Here is a 20,773-nt window from a genome sequence, read left to right as displayed (position 1 = left end):
GCAGAGAGTTTCCGCGGCAAGGCCGTTCCCAGGGTCCTGCTTGATTTTGTTGCCGCGTCTCCTGTGTTTTGTTAGGCAGGGAGAGGGCTGGACCGTCTCTCAATAAAACTCCGTGTTAGCGCACTGAAGAAACTTGACTCCTGCTTGGCCTCGTAGAGGCCGGAAATGTGAACTGTGCCCTCCCTGGCCCTGAAGGTGACATCGTCTTGCTCCTCCTTCTCCACCTGGAAGCACCAGTGACTGCTTCCCCCTGAGCCTTGGTTCGCTTTGGAAGAGCGGTGGCCTGCTTTCCACCATGAATATTAGAAATATTGCCTTTTCAACTCTGTGCTGTAAAATGTGATGGTACTGCATCTTCATGAGGCACAGAGTTCCCCACTTTGGGTTTGCCAGTCCTGTGGGTTCATTCTGGAGCCCCTCCCTCATCTCCCAGTCTTCAAACTCCAACCCATCTAATCCCTTTGCTGGAATCACGCTGATGGTCTCACCGATCCTTCCCCCTTGCATTCTTCCACTTCCCACCTCCATGCATTGCCCGATCATCAGCAAGCCACATTTCCCTTTAAATGTGAAGACTCACCTGAAAGCCCACCACCTCTTCCGAGAAGCCTCCCCTGATTAAGTGGGGATGAAGGAGCTTTCGAAGCATGGCTGACAGACTCCCGATAAATGAGAACACACACACACACACACACACACACACACCCAAAACAAACACAGAAACTCACAAGAAGAGCAAATTACACATTCGCCACTTTCGGACAGCACGCTTCTATGAGGGTAAGGAGATCAATTTTATAGAAATAACTAATCATTTCAGCAGATGGGGTATTTTTAGCATTCTTGGAGGTTAGCAAAACACTGCTGTCCTCTCCCACACCAATCCGTGTCTTTCCTCAAATCCCTTCTCCTTTTCTTCTTAGCTTCCTAGATGCACGTGTGAAGGGGACTGCCACTCGCCGGATATGGATGGCACGAATGACACCGAAGGAAGTGGGTCCTGGCAGTGCTTCCGGGCTGGTGGATCACACTGCCCAGGAGGACCCTGCGTCTGAGACCAGTAAATGCCTTAACCACATAGTGTTCTCGTCAGGGAGCTTTAACGACTCCATGCCCCCATCCTTCTTGGGCAAACATGCTGGGACCATGGTAAACGTGGATAAAGGACCAAAACACTCTAGAGAAGGCCCTGTGGAGAGAACGGAGGGCAAGCTTCCTGGCAAGTCTCCACGTTCAGCCTCAACTAAGGCTGCTGGAGGGCAAGGGGATCTGTAGGGAGCCCTGGATCGGAGGCAATCACATCAGAAGTAGAAGCAGACATGTTCGATCTCCAGAAGACCGCCCTCCGGGGCCAGAGTTAATGCCCCTTGTGGAGGCCTGAGAGACTCATGGCATCAAATGACCAGAACGAGGAGAACACAGACGGAATGGTGATAGCTGGCAATTAGAACATGGCACCAAACACCACTGCCACAGACGCTTTCTAGCTACAAAGCCACGCTAGGCAACCTTGAAGCAAAACAGTATCGATTTTGTGGTTGTAAAAACGTACCTTCAACTGCAGAACTCAGTTTTATGACACCTTGAATAAAAACAAAAAGTGGCAGTTATATAATGGACCCAAATCTCCTAGTCTTCTCAACACACACACATGCTTCAGACCTAGAGTTTTTGCCGGCATGTTGAGAGTTTAACTGAACAAGTAACAACTTGGAAAACAAGGTCGTTTTCAGTCCTCGATTAGACCTGATGGTGTCTTCACTTCCTCCGCTAAAACCGTTTGGGGGAGTTTTTCACTAAAGAAGGGATCTGACGTGTTTTTGGCCAAAACAAAGGCCAAGTCTGTGTGAATGACTATTTCTGTATGGAAGTCATGCTGGATAATGAATCGATAAAACTTGACCCAGCAGGACACCGGTGTCTAGTACTTTCTATTTAGTGCTATGTATAGAGATCATTTGATACATGTTGGGACAGGGTATCTGTTGAGATATACAGAAGGTGATTAAAAGCCATGGTGTGATCTGGCAACTTCCTTCTCTGAGGTGGTTGGGCCAAAGGCCATTTACTGTTCAGATGTGGTCAGTGTTCCAGCTCCCTGCAGGTCAGTGAACCGGCCCTCTGAGTGTGTCAGATTGCTCATGAACCAAGGAGACCTTACTCCTGACTGGACACTCATGTGCCTTTTTGATGCGTTTAAGGATGAAAATACTCAACTGAGATCAACTAGACTGGGTGCAATGATTTGATCAAACGATCGTTGTTTTTTGGTGGGTTATAGTAAAAAATAAATAATATTCCCCAAACCCTATGTGATGGCCATGATACTTGAGGCTGAGCAAAAATGTCTGTTTACAGTTTCATGTGGTTGGCATTCTGGTTCTCTTTCCAACCAGAGGAGTTTCAAATTAAAAATGGAAACAAAACCCTTTCAAAGTCGGTAAGCCAAATCGGGATGAGTGTGAACATGCACTGATTTTAACAGATTAGGTTAACAAAGAGACAAACTTGCTCTCCATTACAACTTTCTGAAAAAGCTGCTTTTAAGTTACCTATCCAATTTCATCTTTCCTGCAGAACCAGTAGCGTCTGGTCAATGTTTAACGAGGGACTCTCCAGGGCGAAAAGTATGCATATAAATGTATGTATGTTTATTATGGTTTTTACTGATAGACATGATGTGTGATACATAACCTACAAATAATAATAAAATCCACGGTGCTCTTTACTGCACATTCCTTATAGCCACTTGATTTTCGCGGAATGCTTTTGTTGATTTTGGTCAAACTCTTGTATTCATAGCCAGTAAGTCAACTGTGATTTGCACAGTTGCAAATCATTGCAATTGCAATCATGCATTGAATGTCATCCCAACCCCCTCTTTCCCTAATAAATGTATTATCATTACACCTCCTGTGTGGTCTACTCTTGAACTATTTTTCACACCTTCATAGACATTATTTTCATTAAAACTCTTTCAACTTCAACACCACATAATTACTTCCACCCTGGCCTATTTCAAGCTACAAGCCTGATGTCAGCAAACGTGGAGGTAAAAAGGGGTGGGCAAGTAGCAATACTATTATGTAGTATTTTTACCATGCGAGCGCTGTAGTTGTATAGTGTGCATAGTAGACCATAGTCAAATGATGAGGAAGGTAAGAGTTTTAAGTATTTATTACCTTTGTTTTTAATATCATTTATTTAATTATAAGCTTATATCACTTAATTTATAATAATAGCCGTGCTTAATCATGGGCTCGCATCATGCCCCAAATTATAATAATTCGCTCCTGCAAGCTGGTATGAATCAGGTCTAGCATAACGTTGTCATGACTGATGTTTCTTTCCACTCAGGCCCGGAGAAGAAAAATCCTGATCTTCAGAATGCCTTCCGAGCTATTCACAAAAGGGGTTATAATTTAACTGAATGAGACAAACGTAAGTAAGCTTAGCATTTGCTATTATTTTTCCAGTAACTTCAAAGCCTCTTAAAACCGTCACACGTAAAAATGTGCTATACATAGATCACCTTGGAAATAACAGTCGCTGACAATCATCTACGAACATAACCTAAATGGACGTGCCCAGGCCATTTATGCCAAGAGGTATGAGTCACTGGCTTATTAAACAACGATCCTGTCTTTTTTCAAACCGTCGAATTCTTATATAGGAAACCAGGTCATGATATTGATTGTTTTTCAGCCATATTTATTTTTGTGTATAACCATGGTGTCAGCACCCACCATTTAAACAAAAAGATAACGGTGTGCTCTAATCAGGGTGCTCTGATCAGCTTTACGCAGGTAAAGCAAGAAAATCTAAACAGATTCTTACGGGATTTGTGGTTGTTGTTGGACCAGAGCCCAGTAGTACATTTATTGAATAAGGGGAAAAAGGTAAGCTAAAAAACTAATAACAGTCTGATTTTAAAGCTCTAATTATGAACATTATTTTAATAAAAACATTAGTGATTCATCAACTCCATATACACTTATGTTTTTTTTTTTTAACCTCCAAATCAGGCTTTTTTCTATAGTAGGATAGGCCTTTGTAAAGATGTTGCAAAGTAACGATGTTGCAGTGAAAATACAGAATTAGCTAAGTCTAATTAGACAGCTAATATTAATACTATACAAGAATTGTAGGATAAAGGGAAACTATATTTTATTTTAAACTACTATATTAAAAACATTTTGAATATTTAAAAAACGATTGATGTTGATGCTGAGAAGCTACATGTAGCACTGTTGACTCCCAGGACACACGATAGACATTATCTGGTGATTGGCTGACATTGACATTGCCTGGAATTTAGGGTAAGCCGTAACACATACATATATGCATATATACACACAATGGATCTTACTTCTCCCCACCCCCCCTCCCCTTTAATGTTGCATCATCTGCAGAAATGTTTGAAAATAAAATTTAAAAAAAGAGACAAAAAGGAAAAGAGAGCTAACTGTTCTTCCCTCCACTCGATATCATTAGTATTGCAAAATTCCTAATCTCGTGGGTGATTTGTGCAGGCCTGGTCTATGGCCTTCCTGCATGTCAGGGCAAATCACCACCCGGGTGTGTTTCCTGCCGCCATTCTCCAACTCCAAAGCCATTCCACCCTCTTCCCTACCACTCTCACCAAATTATTAATTTCAGACGATCTGTAATAATTCTTAAGAGAGTCAAGTTAAGATAATCCATGCTCAAGTATGAATGACTAGGACTCACTAGAATCTTCCAGTGACATCTCATTGTTGTTGAAATAGTAATACAGTTCTTACCCCCAGCTGACAAGGCCTTATGTCATATATTCCTGCTTATTTTGTTACTTCTTCTACTTAATCTCACCTGACTTTCTCCCTGATTTGAGATGCTTTAGCCACGTTTGTCTTCTTCCTGTGCCCTGCACTGCTAATTCCTTTCTGCCCCTGCTAGTGCTCCAAATGCTCCCTCTGGTTCAAGTGCTTGCCCCTCACCTGCTAGATCTTCCTACACCCAGTGCTTTCTAGTCACTCAGATATTACTTCACACATCACTTCCTCAGACAGCCCTTCGTTGCTTACTGCATTTAGAGCAGACCCAGTAATAACTCTGTAGACCATCTCTCTCTTCTATTTATTTATTTTTATAGTAGTTATAAATTCATAGATAGTAGTTATAAATCCGTAACTGCTTGGAATCATGTCATTGATTCATCACTCGGTTCCTTGTTTGTATCTGTCTTCCTCATAAAGATGTAAACAGAATGAGAGAGCAGGGACCTGCTTTGTCTCGCTTGTTCCAGTAACTCTCTTGACTAGAATAGTGCCTGGCATAGAGCAAATACTCGATGAATATTTACCTAATGAGTAAGTGATCATTCCCAGGTGTTTCCAGACATCCTAAAAAGAGAATTTTAGGGGCACCTGGGTGGCTCGGTGGGGTAAGCATCTGACTCTTGGTTTCAGCTCAGGTCATGATCTCATGGTTTGTGAATTCGAGTTTCACGTCGCGCTCCGAGCTGCCACTGCCAAGCCGGCTTGGGATTCTCTCTCTGTCCCCCCCGCCCCCCCAAAAATAAAAAAACTAAAAAAAAAAGAAAGGGTTTTTTTTTTTACATTTTTTGTTTTTTAAGTTTATTTATTTTTGACAGAGTGCGAACATGAACTGGGGAGGGGCAGAGAGAGAGGGAGACACAGAATCAGAAGCAGGCTGCAGACTCCGAGCTGTCAGCCCAGAGCCCGACACGGGGCTTGAACTCACAAACCGCGAGATCATGACCTGGGCCGAAGTCGGACGCTTAACCGACTGAGCCACTGAGGCGCCCCGAATGTTTTTTTCTTTTCTTTGTTTTTTTTAAAGAATTGTATCGATCTTTGCAAATGTAATTCAAACATTTTGTCTTAATCGTGGATATTGTCGAGCAGAATCCTGAGATTTCGTTATATTGACCACTCGACTTCTACTCAGAGGCTGGTCTTCATGGAGGGTCGTGAACATGGGTGTGTAGAGTGAATATACAAAAGTTACAGTGATATTTAGGTTTCAAGATTACACTGTTCAAAAAGATCCCCAAGAAGTAATTTTATCAGCTAGTTGGAGACAGGGTTATGCTATAAATGGACTTCAAGAACTATCAGCTAAGTGATTTTATATCTAAATATCTCAGGAATCTGCAGTTCTCTTATCTGTACTGTCCTCACGTTAGGCCCAGTCATACAGGAGTGCTCACACGAACCTGTATGATATGATATGGACAGAGAAAGAAGAGCTAAGAAAGGACCATTCAGTTTTTAATGTCCTCCTTCCAGTGCATTCTCATACTGCAGGAGGAGCAGTCCTTTTAAAAGGCAAGTCCAATGACATCATATTCCTAGCCCTTTAAAATTCATAAATGGCTTTTCATTCTTTTTTTTTTTTAAAGTTTATTTATTCATTTTGAGAGAGAGAGAGAGAGAGAAAGCACAAATTGGGGAGGGGCAGAGAGAGAGGGAGAGAGAGAGAATCCTAAGCAGGCTCCGCACTGTTACTGCAGAGCCCGATGCGGGGCTGCATCTCACAAATCGTGAGATCGTGACTTGAGTCACAATGAGACGCTTGACCGACGGGGCCACCCAGGTGCCCCGGCTTTTCTTAAGATAAAGATCACAAGCCTTAACAGGACTTGCACGGCCCTTCATGACGCCATCCATGGCAGAATAAAAATGCCCACAAACTCTTCTATTCACCTCCCACCGAAAGATGAATCCGTTTCTTCATGAAAACTCCATGATTGCTTTGACCTTTAGAACAAAGCAGAAATGATGCTCTCTCAATGTCTGTGTCCAGGCTTTATGAACCTGGCAGTCTCTCCCTGTCTCTTGGCCACTCCCTCTGAGAACCCTGAGACACCAGGTGACAAGTCCTGAGACTGCAATGAGAGAGAGGCCACAGGTGCACATTCTGGCAAATGACATAAGCTGAGGGAAGGAGCTGGAAAGCCCTGGGGAAACTGTTGGTGGAGGCTGGGAGGAGAGACAAAAGGCTGTCCCTGGTCTCTAGAAGGAAAGTCAAGTCATCTGATGCAGTGGCAGAAAGTTTGGTGGCATTATGACCTGTAGTAATATGAAAAATAGAAAATATACCTAAGTATAGGTATATATATAGTATAGGTATATAGAAAATATACCTTTTAGTAAGATTTCTAGGAAGAAATGTGTAGAGTGCCAGTTAGATTTTTGAAACAGTTGCATATGATAAAGTACGGATAAAGGTGTGTTAATAAAAAAAGGACTGTTCAGTTTTCAAGCAAAATTTAGAGTAAATACAGAGCTCGTACTTGTTGGTTTTTAAGAAAAGATAACAGGGTTTCACACTGCTAGCCTTTTCAAAGGCGAAAGTCTCCCAAAGTAAGAAATGGACTGAGGATGAGGATAATCGCAGGGATGTAGCTGTAAGATCCTTTTTTAAATGACTTTAGAACAATATAAGTATGTCTCAAAATCTCATAACAAGACAAAAGGGCTTCTAAAAACCCTGAGTGTGGTCCCATGACACCCTGACCTCGTGCCCAGGCCAGAGAAGGGTCTGTCTTGAGAAAAATTGTGGATGTGTTTTATCTAATAGGTCTAATAAGTCTAATAAGATTCATAGGAAGCCCACAAAGATTTCAAGAGAAATGTATTAATGGATGCATTATCAGCTTGGACAAAAATGGGCAGAGGTAGTTCAAAGTGAGATTCATTAAAGCCCCCAAACTTCTACAGGCAGGGAATAGGCTGAGAAAATCAATCAGTTGCAAATGACATCTTATGTGCTAGAGACTGAATCTTGTCTCCTACCCCTGCCCCCTGCCCCAGTGTCCTATGTTGAAGTCCTAACTAATCCCCAGTGTGATGGTATTGGGAGATGCGGCCTTTGGGATGCCATCTTCGGGATAGGAAGAAAATTCTCACCGAATCTGACAATACCGGCACCCGATCTCAGACTTCTGAGCCTGCAGAAATAACATCTGTTGTTTGTGCCACCCAGTCTGTGGTATTTTGTTACTGCAGCCTGAGTTGGCTAAGGCCTTATGGAAAGAGGGTAGATAAGTCAGAAGGTAGATAAGCCAAGAGTCTGGAAGGAGGAAACAGGACAGAGAGTCTCCCTAGGGAACAGGACCGGGCTCCCCCATCCGGGAACCAGCAACAGGACTGGGCTCCCCCATCCGGGAACCGGCAAGATGTGGATTTCAGAACTGCTATGGACCAGTGATTGCTCCATGCCCCCTCCTTCCTCCACTCCTGAACGAGAGTGTGCATTCCATTTGTCTCCTCTCTGCATCATCAGTATATGCTGACTGTGTGTGGAGATACCCTTCTATTTTAGTTCTCAAGTCTTGATATTGAGAAAAACGATACTAGAGAACTGGATCAAAGGATCCTCAGCAACACCTGAACCTTATTTAGGCTGTAAGAACCTGGACCTCACACTTGAACTTCATGCCATAATGAGATGAGATTTCTAGAGAACTTTAGAAGGAGTATATTTTGCCCTCACAGAAGAGTCTAGTGTCGTCCAGAGGATGAAGTGTGGCTAACTAAAGATGGCCACAAATGATTTGAAACTGTTCCGATTGAGAAGTGACATCTCTGTCATTTTCTTTCATCTGCGGGGCTCTGTGACTGCTCCAACCAATAGAATATGGTGGAAGGGATGCTCTGCTTGTATCTGGGCCCAGGTCTTAAGACTTCCTATCATTGGACACTATCCCTGGGAGCCCTCAGCTGCCATGTAAGAAGCCTTGAAGCCACAATGCTGGAGGTGCCCCCTACAGGTGTTTCGTTCAACATTCTCACCTGAGCCCACATTTCCAGCCACTGAAATCAAGGTGCCAGGCATGTGAATAGTGCCATCCTCGACCCCCTAGACCAGCCCAACCCCCCGCTGAATGTGGAACCCTATCTAAATTCTTGGCTCATAAGATCTTGGTATAATAAAGCAGTTGTTTTTAAGCTACTATGCTATGTATTGAGGTAATATGTTACGTAGCGACTGAACCAGGTACCTGTGCCTCACTTCTCTGACCTCATCTTGTATCATGTCCCTGAGGTCTCTATTCTCCAGCCACACAACCTTTGCAGTGCTCTGAATATTACCATGTGTTCCCCCCCTCCTCCTTCTTGATCTTTCAGCTCTTGGCTTATGAGGATTTTCTCAGAGAAGTTCTCCCCGACCATCTAGATTAGCTCCATTGTTACAGTAGATGCTCCCACAAGAACAGTGTGTCTTTCTTTCAGAGCAATTATCTCTGAGATAATTCCATTAATAATGCCAGGCTCCACCTCTAGATTGTAAACTCTGTGAGCACAAGGCAAGTGTCTTTGATCATCCCTGACTTCCCAGAGTCCAGCAGTGTGTCTGGACATAATGGGCGTTGAGTAAATATTTGTTAAGCAGATGAATGAAATACTTGATGCAGCCGATAAGGACTCCCTTCTGTTAACTGTGCCACTATTCTTCTCTCTCACCTACTGTGAACAAATTTGATTGAAACCCATTGTAGCTGGGGAAGGGCGGTATGACTCTGTATGAGGTCACTACTGCTTTGCTGTTGTCTGCGAAGGCAGCTCAGTACAGCTGAAGTGTCTGCTGTTCCTTTTGGAACCCCTGTGCAGAGAACAGGAGGAGGCCGAAGGTTGCTTCTGGGCATGTGTGGGCAGAGGCGTGCAGAGAGCAAAAAAACCAATCAGCACCTGCTAACATTTACATCTTTGGTGGAAATCAAGGCGCTTTCCTGAGACTCTAAAGAAAGCTGTGGGTGTTCAAATTATCTCCATCATTTCTAAGTGTAAGTTGAGAAATAATTCTTACTAGACTGTGAGCTCTTTCCTACCCTACCCCTTCAACCGAAACCGTGGGCCAAGGAAGGGGTGCGTGCGTGAGTGCGCATGTGTAGGAAAGATTGTATACCGTTCCATAACCAGCGCTCCCGGAATTGTTTTCTTAATACTGACTCTGCGTTCTGCTGTTTTAAAACATACGTTTCCCCACTTATTTAGTACTGTGGATGTGGAAAATAAATCCGTTGGCAATAGTCTTTCTTAAAATTTTCTGGTTCCATTTCTTGAAGTCTCCAGTCTGTCATTTTTTGCTGTAAGTGAAATACGCCCAAGTTGCTATAAGTGTCCTTAGAATTTCATGTCATAATTTAAAAAGTATTTTCCTTTACCTTGCTGTATTTCTCTTAATGCTAGTCTCCGAACGGGTTTGTGTACGGTCGTTAAATGGGTTTAGTAGGGCTCCTGTGGGAGAAAGGAAGATCTCTATTTGCCCATAATATTCTTGGTCTTTTTAAAAGAAGACACTCCCCACATGGCAGGCCTACAATGCAGACAGACATGTTCCACATCACTTTGGCGAGGTCACACGCTCGGGACTGCCTGTTTCCATTTCTCTGATTTGTCCTCTCTCCCTAAGTGCCTACATAATACTGCACTTGTCCCTTTTGAACGTGTAACAGATTAAAGAGCTGGTCAGGAGGCAGATGTAGGCACACCTTTGATCTCTCATCCTTGGGGGTTAAGGGAGGGCAGACACCTGGCGGCTGCTGAGCTGGAAACAAAACACAGGCCCGGACTGGAATTACCTTAAAGGGAGCCGCAGCGCCAGCCAAAGGGGCAGCTGGATGTGCTGAATGGGCACAGAGGGAGGAGAGCCCACGGTTGGGCAGAGGACCAAACAGAGAGTCCCAACAACGTGATTCAGGCTAGCAAGGGGTTGGTCAGAGTAACTGTTTCTTAGCCAGAGGACTGGAAAGATGAGGCTGAGAAGAAAATGAGAAGTAATTCTTTTGCAAATAATACTGCAAAACGTTCAGCTGTGCACAAATGCTGAAAGACAATATTGATAGCAATTCGGAAAGCTTTTAAAGAGAGGATTTAGAACTTTTTTTTCTTAGAAGAATTCTTTTTATTAAGGATTTCACCTTTGCAGCAGGGTGCCGTAAATTTCTTAGCCGAAACGAAACCTGGACCGATCCCTAGGATTTTTTGGTGAAACTGCATTGCCCCCTGGCGTTTGCATGTCATTGTTACGCCGTTACATTAGAAGCCCAAAGAATGCCAGTCCAGCTATGCAAGGATGCAGCTTCCTGTCTTAGCTGGGATCAGAGAACACAGTTTTCACCCTCAAAAGTAGAGATGCTTTGAAAAGACATGGGATGGAAATTTGAAATTTAGACTCTTTCCTTCTCCACCCTCGGTGGCATCTCCCGAGATTTTCAGTAGCTCTTAAAAGAAATTGATCAAATACTCATCTGCCAATTTTTTAGTATACAAATGGTCATGTGAATGGCTGCTCAGCACCTACCCATTTTTCAGAACCAGCTCAAATATTTCCTGTGCTATAAAACCTTTCCTGAATTCTCTTTGACATACGGTACACACCTGAATTGTCATGCTTCTCTGCCTTCATGCTACTCTCTCTGATGGAAACTTGAAAGTAAGAATTATACTTGACTTCTCTTTGTACCCACTATGACTAACATGGAGCCTGGCAGATAGAATGCATCCAGTAAAAGTGTGTGGCTTGTTGGTTGCATATATCGAGGCTGTTCACAAAAAGTTCCTAATCAATAGCAACTGAAAGTCACTATGGTAACAAAACTGAAGGCTGAAGAACATGACCCTTGGGTGGGATGCTGAGTGTTGTTAAGCGCCTGAAACTATGCAGGCACCATGTCCGGCTATGGGGGAGGGGAGTTAGAATAATCTAGAACTAGAATATATCTAGTTCTAATAATCTAGAAATCTATAAAAACTATTCAAACTTTAACTTCCATTCCTTCCCCAAATGAAACTTTATTCTAGAAACATCTTGAGTATATTCGTTATCACTACACTTACAAATTTCTTTGGGGCAGATGTTTTTAGGAGTAAGTGTAAAGCTTCTGACCGAGGTTATTGAGGATACTGTGGCATGTTGGCTGAAGCCACCAACACTGAGCTGAGTGACAATAAGCAGGAAACACTGGGGTCTGGGGCAGGTTATGTGTATTGAGAGGCAAACTATAAAGGAACTGAAACTGAGTCAGGTGTCAGACTCACCTATATATAATGTACAAGTGTTATTTTGCTTTAGATATTATCTCATGGCAGAAGAAATGACCAGATCTGAAGAATCTATTGCATTAGGATGGGTCAGAAGGTTGATATTATTAGCAAGACTGCTTTTTAGGTTATAGTATTGTCACATTAATACTATAAATAAAAGCTTCTTCTTCTTCTTTGAGACAGAGAGACAGTATGGGTGAGAAGGGAGGGGCAGAGGGAGAAGGAGAGAATATTAGGCAGGGTCCACACTCAATATGGAGCCCGATGCAGGGCTTGTTTCCATGACTGTGAGATAATGACTTGAGCCAAAATCAAGAGTCAGATGTCTGACTGCACCACCCAAGCACCCCTAAATAAAAGCTTCTTAAAGCAGTGTGTTATACTTTTGTTCGGTTAAAATAAAACATTTCAAGGAAGAAGGTTAGAACAGGAGAGCTGTTAAGAGCTTGAAGTTTGGAGTCAAATTGAATAGGTACAAATATCGACTATATCTTTTGACCTCGGAAGCGTTACTAAACTTTTCTGTAACGGTCAAAATGAGGATGCCATTAATGGTTTTACTGTCTGGTACCTGGTAAATGTGTGTTTATTGATGAGGAGAACCATATGGGTTTCCCACTATGGTAGATGAGGGGAGATGAAAAGATTCTGTACTGTTGAAAAAGCCAGATTCTGTACTGTTGACTTCTAGTCAAGTCCATTCTATGAGACATTATTAAAACCCCCATATACAAAGGAATGTTCTAGGTAGTAGGGCTTCTCCAGGGCTGGTCTCATCTCTGAGGCTGGCCTCAGTGCAAACCTGGAATTCAGTATATCTCGGACACTTTCAGATCAACATCACTGGACCTCTGAGCATATGCTGGGACCTACTGTAAGGGTCCCTCCTTGTCCTATTCTAGTAGACAGCTCCACACTCAGGGCTAGCCTGAGCTAGCCCAAATGGCCACTAGCAGTGGGGGATCAAGGGCAGTCTTCTTTGGTCCTAGTTCCTTTTGAAGGTGTCCAGAATGCTAGAAAGTGACATAAAATTGTTTTGAGCTGACAGCATTTGAGAATAGGCTATTCTGCTCCCTAACCCCCAAACTCCCTTATCTGCCTAAAAGCAGGGACTCCCCAAAAAACTCAGTTGTCATAAATCCATTTCCCAGGAGTTTCTGCAACCAAAGAAAATTGACTACTGTCACTAGAGAGGAGAAATGTCACCACATTTAAGCAGACAGTATCATAGAAATATCACATGCCTAGTCTCCTAAGGGCCCATTTATCTTTCTTAAAAGTTATTTGTAAGTGCTTCTCTCTCCCATCCCCCTATTAAGAAGGTACATAAGCCTCAAATTCTGACTCCTCAGTCATATTTTTCTTATATGTACGTAAATAAGAATCTATCTTTTCTCTTGCTAATCTGTCATTTGTAAATTTAATTTGCAGGCCCCCAAGAAAGAAACACAAGAGGTTAGGGGAAAAGTTCTTTCTCCCTAACACATCCCTGTAGGGCTTTGGCTAAATATTGGACTCCACTATGCTAAATCTCTACTCAGGTCATCAGAACTAGCTTGGAACCTTCTAACAGAATATCTTCAGTGTGAGGTGTTGTGGCAAATTTAAGTCCATCATAAATCAGAAGTAGAATGCCCCATGTAATATCTGATGTGTTCATATTTATAGAGCATCTTTGAACAATAGCTGACAAAAATACAAGCAAGAGTTTGTTAAATAAAAATATTCGCTATCTTGTATAATCCCAATCTTTAAGACAAAATGAAATTGTATAAATACTTTCCCACTGCATCTCTCTAATCTTATATATATGTGATGATGTAAAAGCATAAATACTGTTAAGAAAGCTAAACCTTTTTATTGTTGGAATAGGATCAGCAGAGTGAGATTATTTTAACTAACTTCTGCCTTTTGAAGGAATAGCATTTTTAAATGCGTGCAAAGCATATTTAGACATACACAATACGGAACAAGTGGACGACTAGAAAGATAAATGGTGGTAATAACCACTAACAATGGTACAAAATTACGCATCCTGTGGTAGCTAGGAAATATATATTCCTTTTCAAGAGGAGATGAGACTTAGAAAATTGGGCCCTCTAATGTGATTTTCAAAAGGCAGACAATCATCAATGAGCTAAATGAAGCTGGCAAAGCACACTCAGGCCTCCTGGGAATTCCAGAACATTCCAAAAAATCCTGGCAACCGATACCTTCCTGGACAGCTGTTTCTCTCATTTTTTTCCCAAATTCTTTTTTGTTAGTTGTCAGCTAAATCTTTACGTGAGTGCAATGCCCACCCTACAGAAACAAATTCATCCCAGAGGTTTTCATTTTCATTTGGAAAATGATTTTCAAAACTGTTGATTGTCTTTCTTTAAGCCTAAAGCAAAAATGCCAGGGTATATTATAAATGCAATCAAGCAGGGTGTTGTGCCATGTCTTTGAGAAATTTCTAAGTAATTTCTATTTCAACGTCTCCGAATGTAAACAACAATTCTGATTGTTCATGCTTGTATTAACCATATCCTGAAATTAATATTTGACAGCTGTCAGTTAAGCGACATGGTTGATATCTGGTTGACAAATCTTCTGCATTAATGTTCCCATTACTAAGCACATTGAAATCAAATTCCATCTATTAGCTGTATTTTAGTTTACCGTAGTAAGAATATCTTTGTATGGTGACAAATGTTAACGAGACTTATCGTGGCGATCATTTTGCAATATATACAAATACTGAATCATTATGTTGTATACCTGAAGCTAATATAACGTTATATGTCAATTTTTCTTAAAGAAAGAAACAAAAAAGAACATTTGAATTGGTTAAGCTGCTTGACCTAAAGTTGAAACCATTCTTCTATTGCCTTCTATTGCAAAACTTTCAAAATCCTTCAGATGGCATACAACATTCTGGGTTACCTGGACCCTCATTACTACTTGTTTTATCTTAGCCATTCCCACACCCTTTTCCTCCCCGCTCCTCTGCCAATCGCTGTGTGGCACCTACAGTCACTTCTTTCCATTAACTTTTCCTTTTCATTCCTCCCTCTGGCCTTTGTACTTTGCCATTCCCTCACCAGGAATTAAAGAAAGATTTTCTTGAGGAAAGGGCAGTGAATTTTCTCTGCCCACGTATTTCACAGTTTCCCTGGGATCCCAACACTCTTATTTCTCTTTATAGCACTTGTACAGAAGTGTTAAAAAAAAAAAAAGTCTTTGTTCTCTGTTCCTGGAAGTCAGGGAAGAGCCTGGGTCAGTGTTGCTGCTATGTCCTCAGGGGCCAGTGCCGATGCTTAGCATACAGTAGGTGCTCAATAAGTGCCTTGCTAAATAAGGAAAGGTTTTCTAATTCTATTCACTCTTTTATTTTATTTTTTTAATTTATTTTTATTTATATTTATTTATTTATTTATTTCAACGCTTATTTATTTTTGGGACAGAGAGAGACAGAGCATGAACAGGGGAGGGGCAGAGAGAGAGGGAGACACAGAATCGGAAGCAGGCTCCAGGCTCTGAGCCATCAGCCCAGAGCCCGACGCGGGGCTGGAACCCAGGGACTGCGAGATCGTGACCTGAGCTGAAGTCGGACGCTTAACCGACTGAGCCACCCAGGCGCCCCTCTATTCACTCTTAAATTGGCAATTCATGATTTCCTGCTACATGGCTGCACTTGAGCAGAGATGATAACCATGTTTTGGAAGTTGATTATTTAAGTCTGAGACACAGCCAGTTATTTTCATAAAGGTAGAAAACAGATGCTGAACTTGACCTTCCCAGGAACTAACTTTCGAAACAATTATTTTCTCCCCCACACACTCATACACCACTGATGGGAGTATAATCTGTAAGAAATTCTAAACAAATACAGTCTTGAAGTAATTCTACTTTCCATTTTCAAAGACCTATTTTAAAGAAATAATCAGATAATTTTACCCTTGTCTTCATATAGTCGAATTCCAACAGAGCAACATGAATAATTCTTTTTTTTTTTTTTAAGTTTACTTATTTATTTTTGAGAGAGAGAGGACAGGGCAGAGCGAGGGAGGAAGGCAGAGAATCCCAAGCAGGTTCCATGCTGCTAGCACAGAGCCTGGCGCGGGGCTCGAATCCATGAACCCTAAGACCGTGACCTGTGCAAAATCGAGTGTCAGGTGCTCAACCAAGTGAGCCTCCCAGGCACCCCAACATGAATAATTCTTTAAAAACTAAGATTATGTAATCCATTGGCCAAATCCCAGAAAGTGGCTCCTATTTCACTTAGAGTAGAAGCCAAATCCTTCCAATTGCCCACAGGTCCTGCATAATTCATGTTACTTATGAATTTCATGGGTTTTTTTCTTCAGAATTTTCTACAATGAGACATATTTTTGTTCAGGAAAAATAAAAGCATTATTAAAAAGAGAACAGTGATATTCAGAAAGGAGCTGTGGAAAGTTAACATTCTGGGTTTTTTTCCCCTTAAAAACCAGTTATGAAAGTTCCAGATTTTTTTCAAAAGATTTTTTTCTTAAATGTTTATTTATTTTTGAGAGAGAGAGAGAGAGAGAAAGAGGGCATGTGTGAGTGCGTGAGCAAGCCAGGGAGAGGCAGAAAGAGAGGGAGAGAGAGAATCACAAGCAGGTTTAGTGCTGTTAGCACTGAGCCTGATGTGAGGCTCCATCTAACAACTGTGGGATCATGACCTGAACCGAAATTAAGAATCAGATGCTTAACTGACTGAGCCACCCAGGTTCCCCAAAAGATTTTTTTAAATGGGAAACATGGTCACCACTATTTAGTAGTCCCTCAGTTGCTGATTGGAGAAACACACACACTAGGATGAATTTGACATTTCTTCTTCTTCTTCATTTCTCTTCCTTAAAGGTTAAGGAGAACTAGGGAGTGCTTTAAGAGAAGCCTTTTGGAGACCACTCGCCACTAAGTTCTAGTTCTTATTCTGTCTTCTTTCCGATGTCATTGTGTTGTCTCCCATTCTTGGCTCAATTTCAGCTGCTTTTGGGTAGTGTGGCAAGCACGTTTCCTACTTCGGACAGGTTAAATGCAGAGAAGCTGGGAAGAACTTACTCCAAGCCCACGCCTTTTCTTATCCTTCCTATTTTCTCACTATCTCCCTGGTGGGTTCTCACACCCATTCTCCACTCTTACCCCCAGTACCATGCTGGGCAAGTCCTTCTGTCCTCTTGTCTGGCCTCTTTCTGTTGTATTCCAACTGGTCTTTCTGTCTTCACCGTCTTTTTCCTCTTTAACTCATTCTCCACAAGTGTGACTTCCTAACCTAGAAACAGTTAACAGGGCTCTGCTGTCCAAAGGATCAAGTTCAAGGTCCATTGTGGTATAGATCCAAGCTCTCCTTCCATCACGAATGTACCCTATTCTTTGGCCTCACTCTTTTCTTCACACATCACATACTTCTGTGCACCCACTCCTCTGCATGTGTTACCTTCTTGCCTGGAAACCCTTTTCCATGTTTTCCATGTGAACAATTTCTTGTCACCTTCTGGCATCAACTCACTGCCTTTCACAGCGAAGCCTTCCCAATCCTCTTTAGGCACAAATCTATTACTCTATTGCATTCCTTTAATGTTCCGTATGTCTTTGTTATGGCCTTTAGTACACGGTATTTTAATTATTTACATTTCTGTTGCACTTAAGACCTATGTATTCCATTAGAGCGCCGTTCCCATTGGTTATCGTATACTATTGTTCTTTAGAGGTGCTAATTGATAGAAAATCCCTGTTGATAGGATACTCATAAATAGCAATTCTAGTAAAATACTATTGTAGTAACTGTTGTTCATATCTGAATCATGATGAAGAGGAGGATGACTGTTGCGATTAAAACTGCTGCCATCACCACTACCACCTCCATCATCATCTCCTCCACCATCATCTCCTCCACCATTACCTCCACTATCCACCTTCACCATCACCACTTCTATCACCACCTTCACCATCACCTCCACCATCATCATCTTCACCATCACCACTTCCATCACCACCTCCTCCATCAGCACCTCCTCCACCATTACCTCTACCATCACCTCCACCATCATCACCTTCACCATCACCACTTCCATCACCACTTCCACCATCATCTCCTCCACCATCACCTCCACCATCACCACCTACACCATCACCACTTCCATCACCACCTCCTCCATCATCACCTCCACCATCACCTCCACCATCATCATCTTCACCATCACCACTTCCATCACCACTTCCACCATCATCTCCTCCACCATCACCTCCACCATCATCACCTACACCATCACCACTTCCATCACCACCTTCACCATCACCACCTCCTCCATCACCACCTCCTCCACCATTACCTCTACCATCACCTCCACCATCATCACCTTCACCATCACCACTTCCATCACCACTTCCACCATCATCTCCTCCATCACCTCCACCATCACCACTTACACCATCACCACTTCCATCACCACCTCCTCCATCAGCACCTCCACCATCACCTCCACCGTCATCATCTTCACGATCACCACTTCCATCACCACTTCCACCATCATCTCCTCCACCATCACCACTTACACCATCACCACTTCCATCACCACCTCCTCCATCACCACCTCCTCCATCAGCACCTCCACCATCACCTCCACCGTCATCATCTTCACGATCACCACTTCCATCACCACTTCCACCATCATCTCCTCCACCATCACCACTTACACCATCACCACTTCCATCACCACCTCCTCCATCACCACCTCCTCCATCAGCACCTCCACCATCACCTCCACCGTCATCATCTTCACGATCACCACTTCCATCACCACTTCCACCATCATCTCCTCCACCATCACCACTTACACCATCACCACTTCCATCACCACCTCCTCCATCACCACCTCCTCCATCAGCACCTCCACCATCACCTCCACCGTCATCATCTTCACGATCACCACTTCCATCACCACTTCCACCATCATCTCCTCCACCATCACCACTTACACCATCACCACTTCCATCACCACCTCCTCCATCACCACCTCCTCCATCAGCACCTCCACCATCACCTCCACCGTCATCATCTTCACGATCACCACTTCCATCACCACTTCCACCATCATCTCCTCCACCATCACCACTTACACCATCACCACTTCCATCACCACCTCCTCCATCACCACCTCCTCCATCAGCACCTCCACCATCACCTCCACCGTCATCATCTTCACGATCACCACTTCCATCACCACTTCCACCATCATCTCCTCCACCATCACCACTTACACCATCACCACTTCCATCACCACCTCCTCCATCACCACCTCCTCCATCAGCACCTCCACCATCACCTCCACCGTCATCATCTTCACGATCACCACTTCCATCACCACTTCCACCATCATCTCCTCCACCATCACCACTTACACCATCACCACTTCCATCACCACCTCCTCCATCACCACCTCCTCCATCAGCACCTCCACCATCACCTCCACCGTCATCATCTTCACGATCACCACTTCCATCACCACTTCCACCATCATCTCCTCCACCATCACCACTTACACCATCACCACTTCCATCACCACCTCCTCCATCACCACCTCCTTCATCATCCATTCCACCATCACCTCCACCGTCATCATCTTCACCATCACCACTTCCATCACCACTTCTACCACCTCCATTATCGGCACCTGCATCACCACAACCACTTCTGCCACCTCCTCCTCTATCCACTATCACCACTTCTATTATTTCTACCATCATCACCTCTGCCATCACTACCTCCACCATCACTGTCCCCACTACCATTTCTACACTGTCACCTCCACTACCTCCACCACCTCTACCACCTCCATCACTTTTATCATTTTTACCGACTCCACCACAATCATCACCACTCTCCCCGCCCCCCCCCCATTCTATTTATTAAGCATTGCCAAATACCATGCACCGGGTTAATTTTTATGGGCACGATCTCATTTCACCTCCACAATCTGAATAAAGACGAGTGCTGTGTTCTGAATGTTTATGTCCCCCTAAAATTTACATGTTGGAATCCTAATACTCAATGTGATCATCTAGGAGGTGGGGCCCTTAGGAGGTGATGAGGTAGTGAGAGTGAAGCCCTCATGAAGGGGCTTAGTGCCTTATAAAAGAGGCCAGAAGGAGCTCCCACGGCCTTTCTACCATGTGATGTTATGTGTGAGGCTGTTTGTGAACCAGGAAGCGGGGCCTCACCAGACACAGAACCTGACCATGCAGCCACTCTCATCTTGGACCTCCAGCCTCAGGGACTCTAAGAAATAAATTTCTGTTGCTCATGGGCTACTCAGCCTGTGGTATTTTGATAGAGCAGCCTGAATGGACTGAGATAGTGAGAAAATTGAAGGCCAGAGAAATTAAGGAAGATCCTCTGATGACACAGTTCTGGGTGGAAGAATTTGAGGCTCTCTGACTTGAGTCTGAGTCCTTCATCTCCAGGCCAAATGTCTTTTAGCTTCCAAATTCCTTGGGAGACAGAAGACTGTGCATTTTATTTCCTTTTGTACTTCCTTTTAAGTTTTTTTTTTTCTTTTTTACTTCCTTACTTTTACTTTACTTTTTAAGACTTTTTTCAGGGCCGTTCACCTGGTGAAAATATAATAAATGTTGAAATTCAATACTGGACGCAAAATTGGTATCCTAATTACCATCTAGCTTGCTTACTGAGTGTGCATGGGTTTTAA

General features: G+C 43.1%; 1 protein-coding gene across 18 annotated transcripts in view; it reads right to left on the bottom strand.

Moving 5' to 3' along the window:
* Positions 1-20,773, bottom strand: part of DLGAP1 (DLG associated protein 1) — an 885,205-nt gene that overhangs the window by 118,530 nt on the left and 745,902 nt on the right. For 9 of the 18 annotated variants that reach the window (XM_027068585.2, XM_027068580.2, XM_053206117.1 and 6 more), the window contains one exon: positions 1,553-1,582. The exons of the other annotated variants lie outside the window; for them this stretch is intronic. In XM_027068585.2, the coding sequence (XP_026924386.1) occupies positions 1,553-1,582 (30 nt within the window). The remainder of the gene's footprint in view (positions 1-1,552; positions 1,583-20,773) is intronic. 18 annotated transcript variants of the gene reach the window in all.

This window comes from Acinonyx jubatus, chromosome D3, assembly GCF_027475565.1.
Source record: "Acinonyx jubatus isolate Ajub_Pintada_27869175 chromosome D3, VMU_Ajub_asm_v1.0, whole genome shotgun sequence".
Classification (NCBI taxonomy): domain Eukaryota; kingdom Metazoa; phylum Chordata; class Mammalia; order Carnivora; family Felidae; genus Acinonyx; species Acinonyx jubatus.
This window is presented reverse-complemented; position numbering and strand designations above follow the sequence as displayed.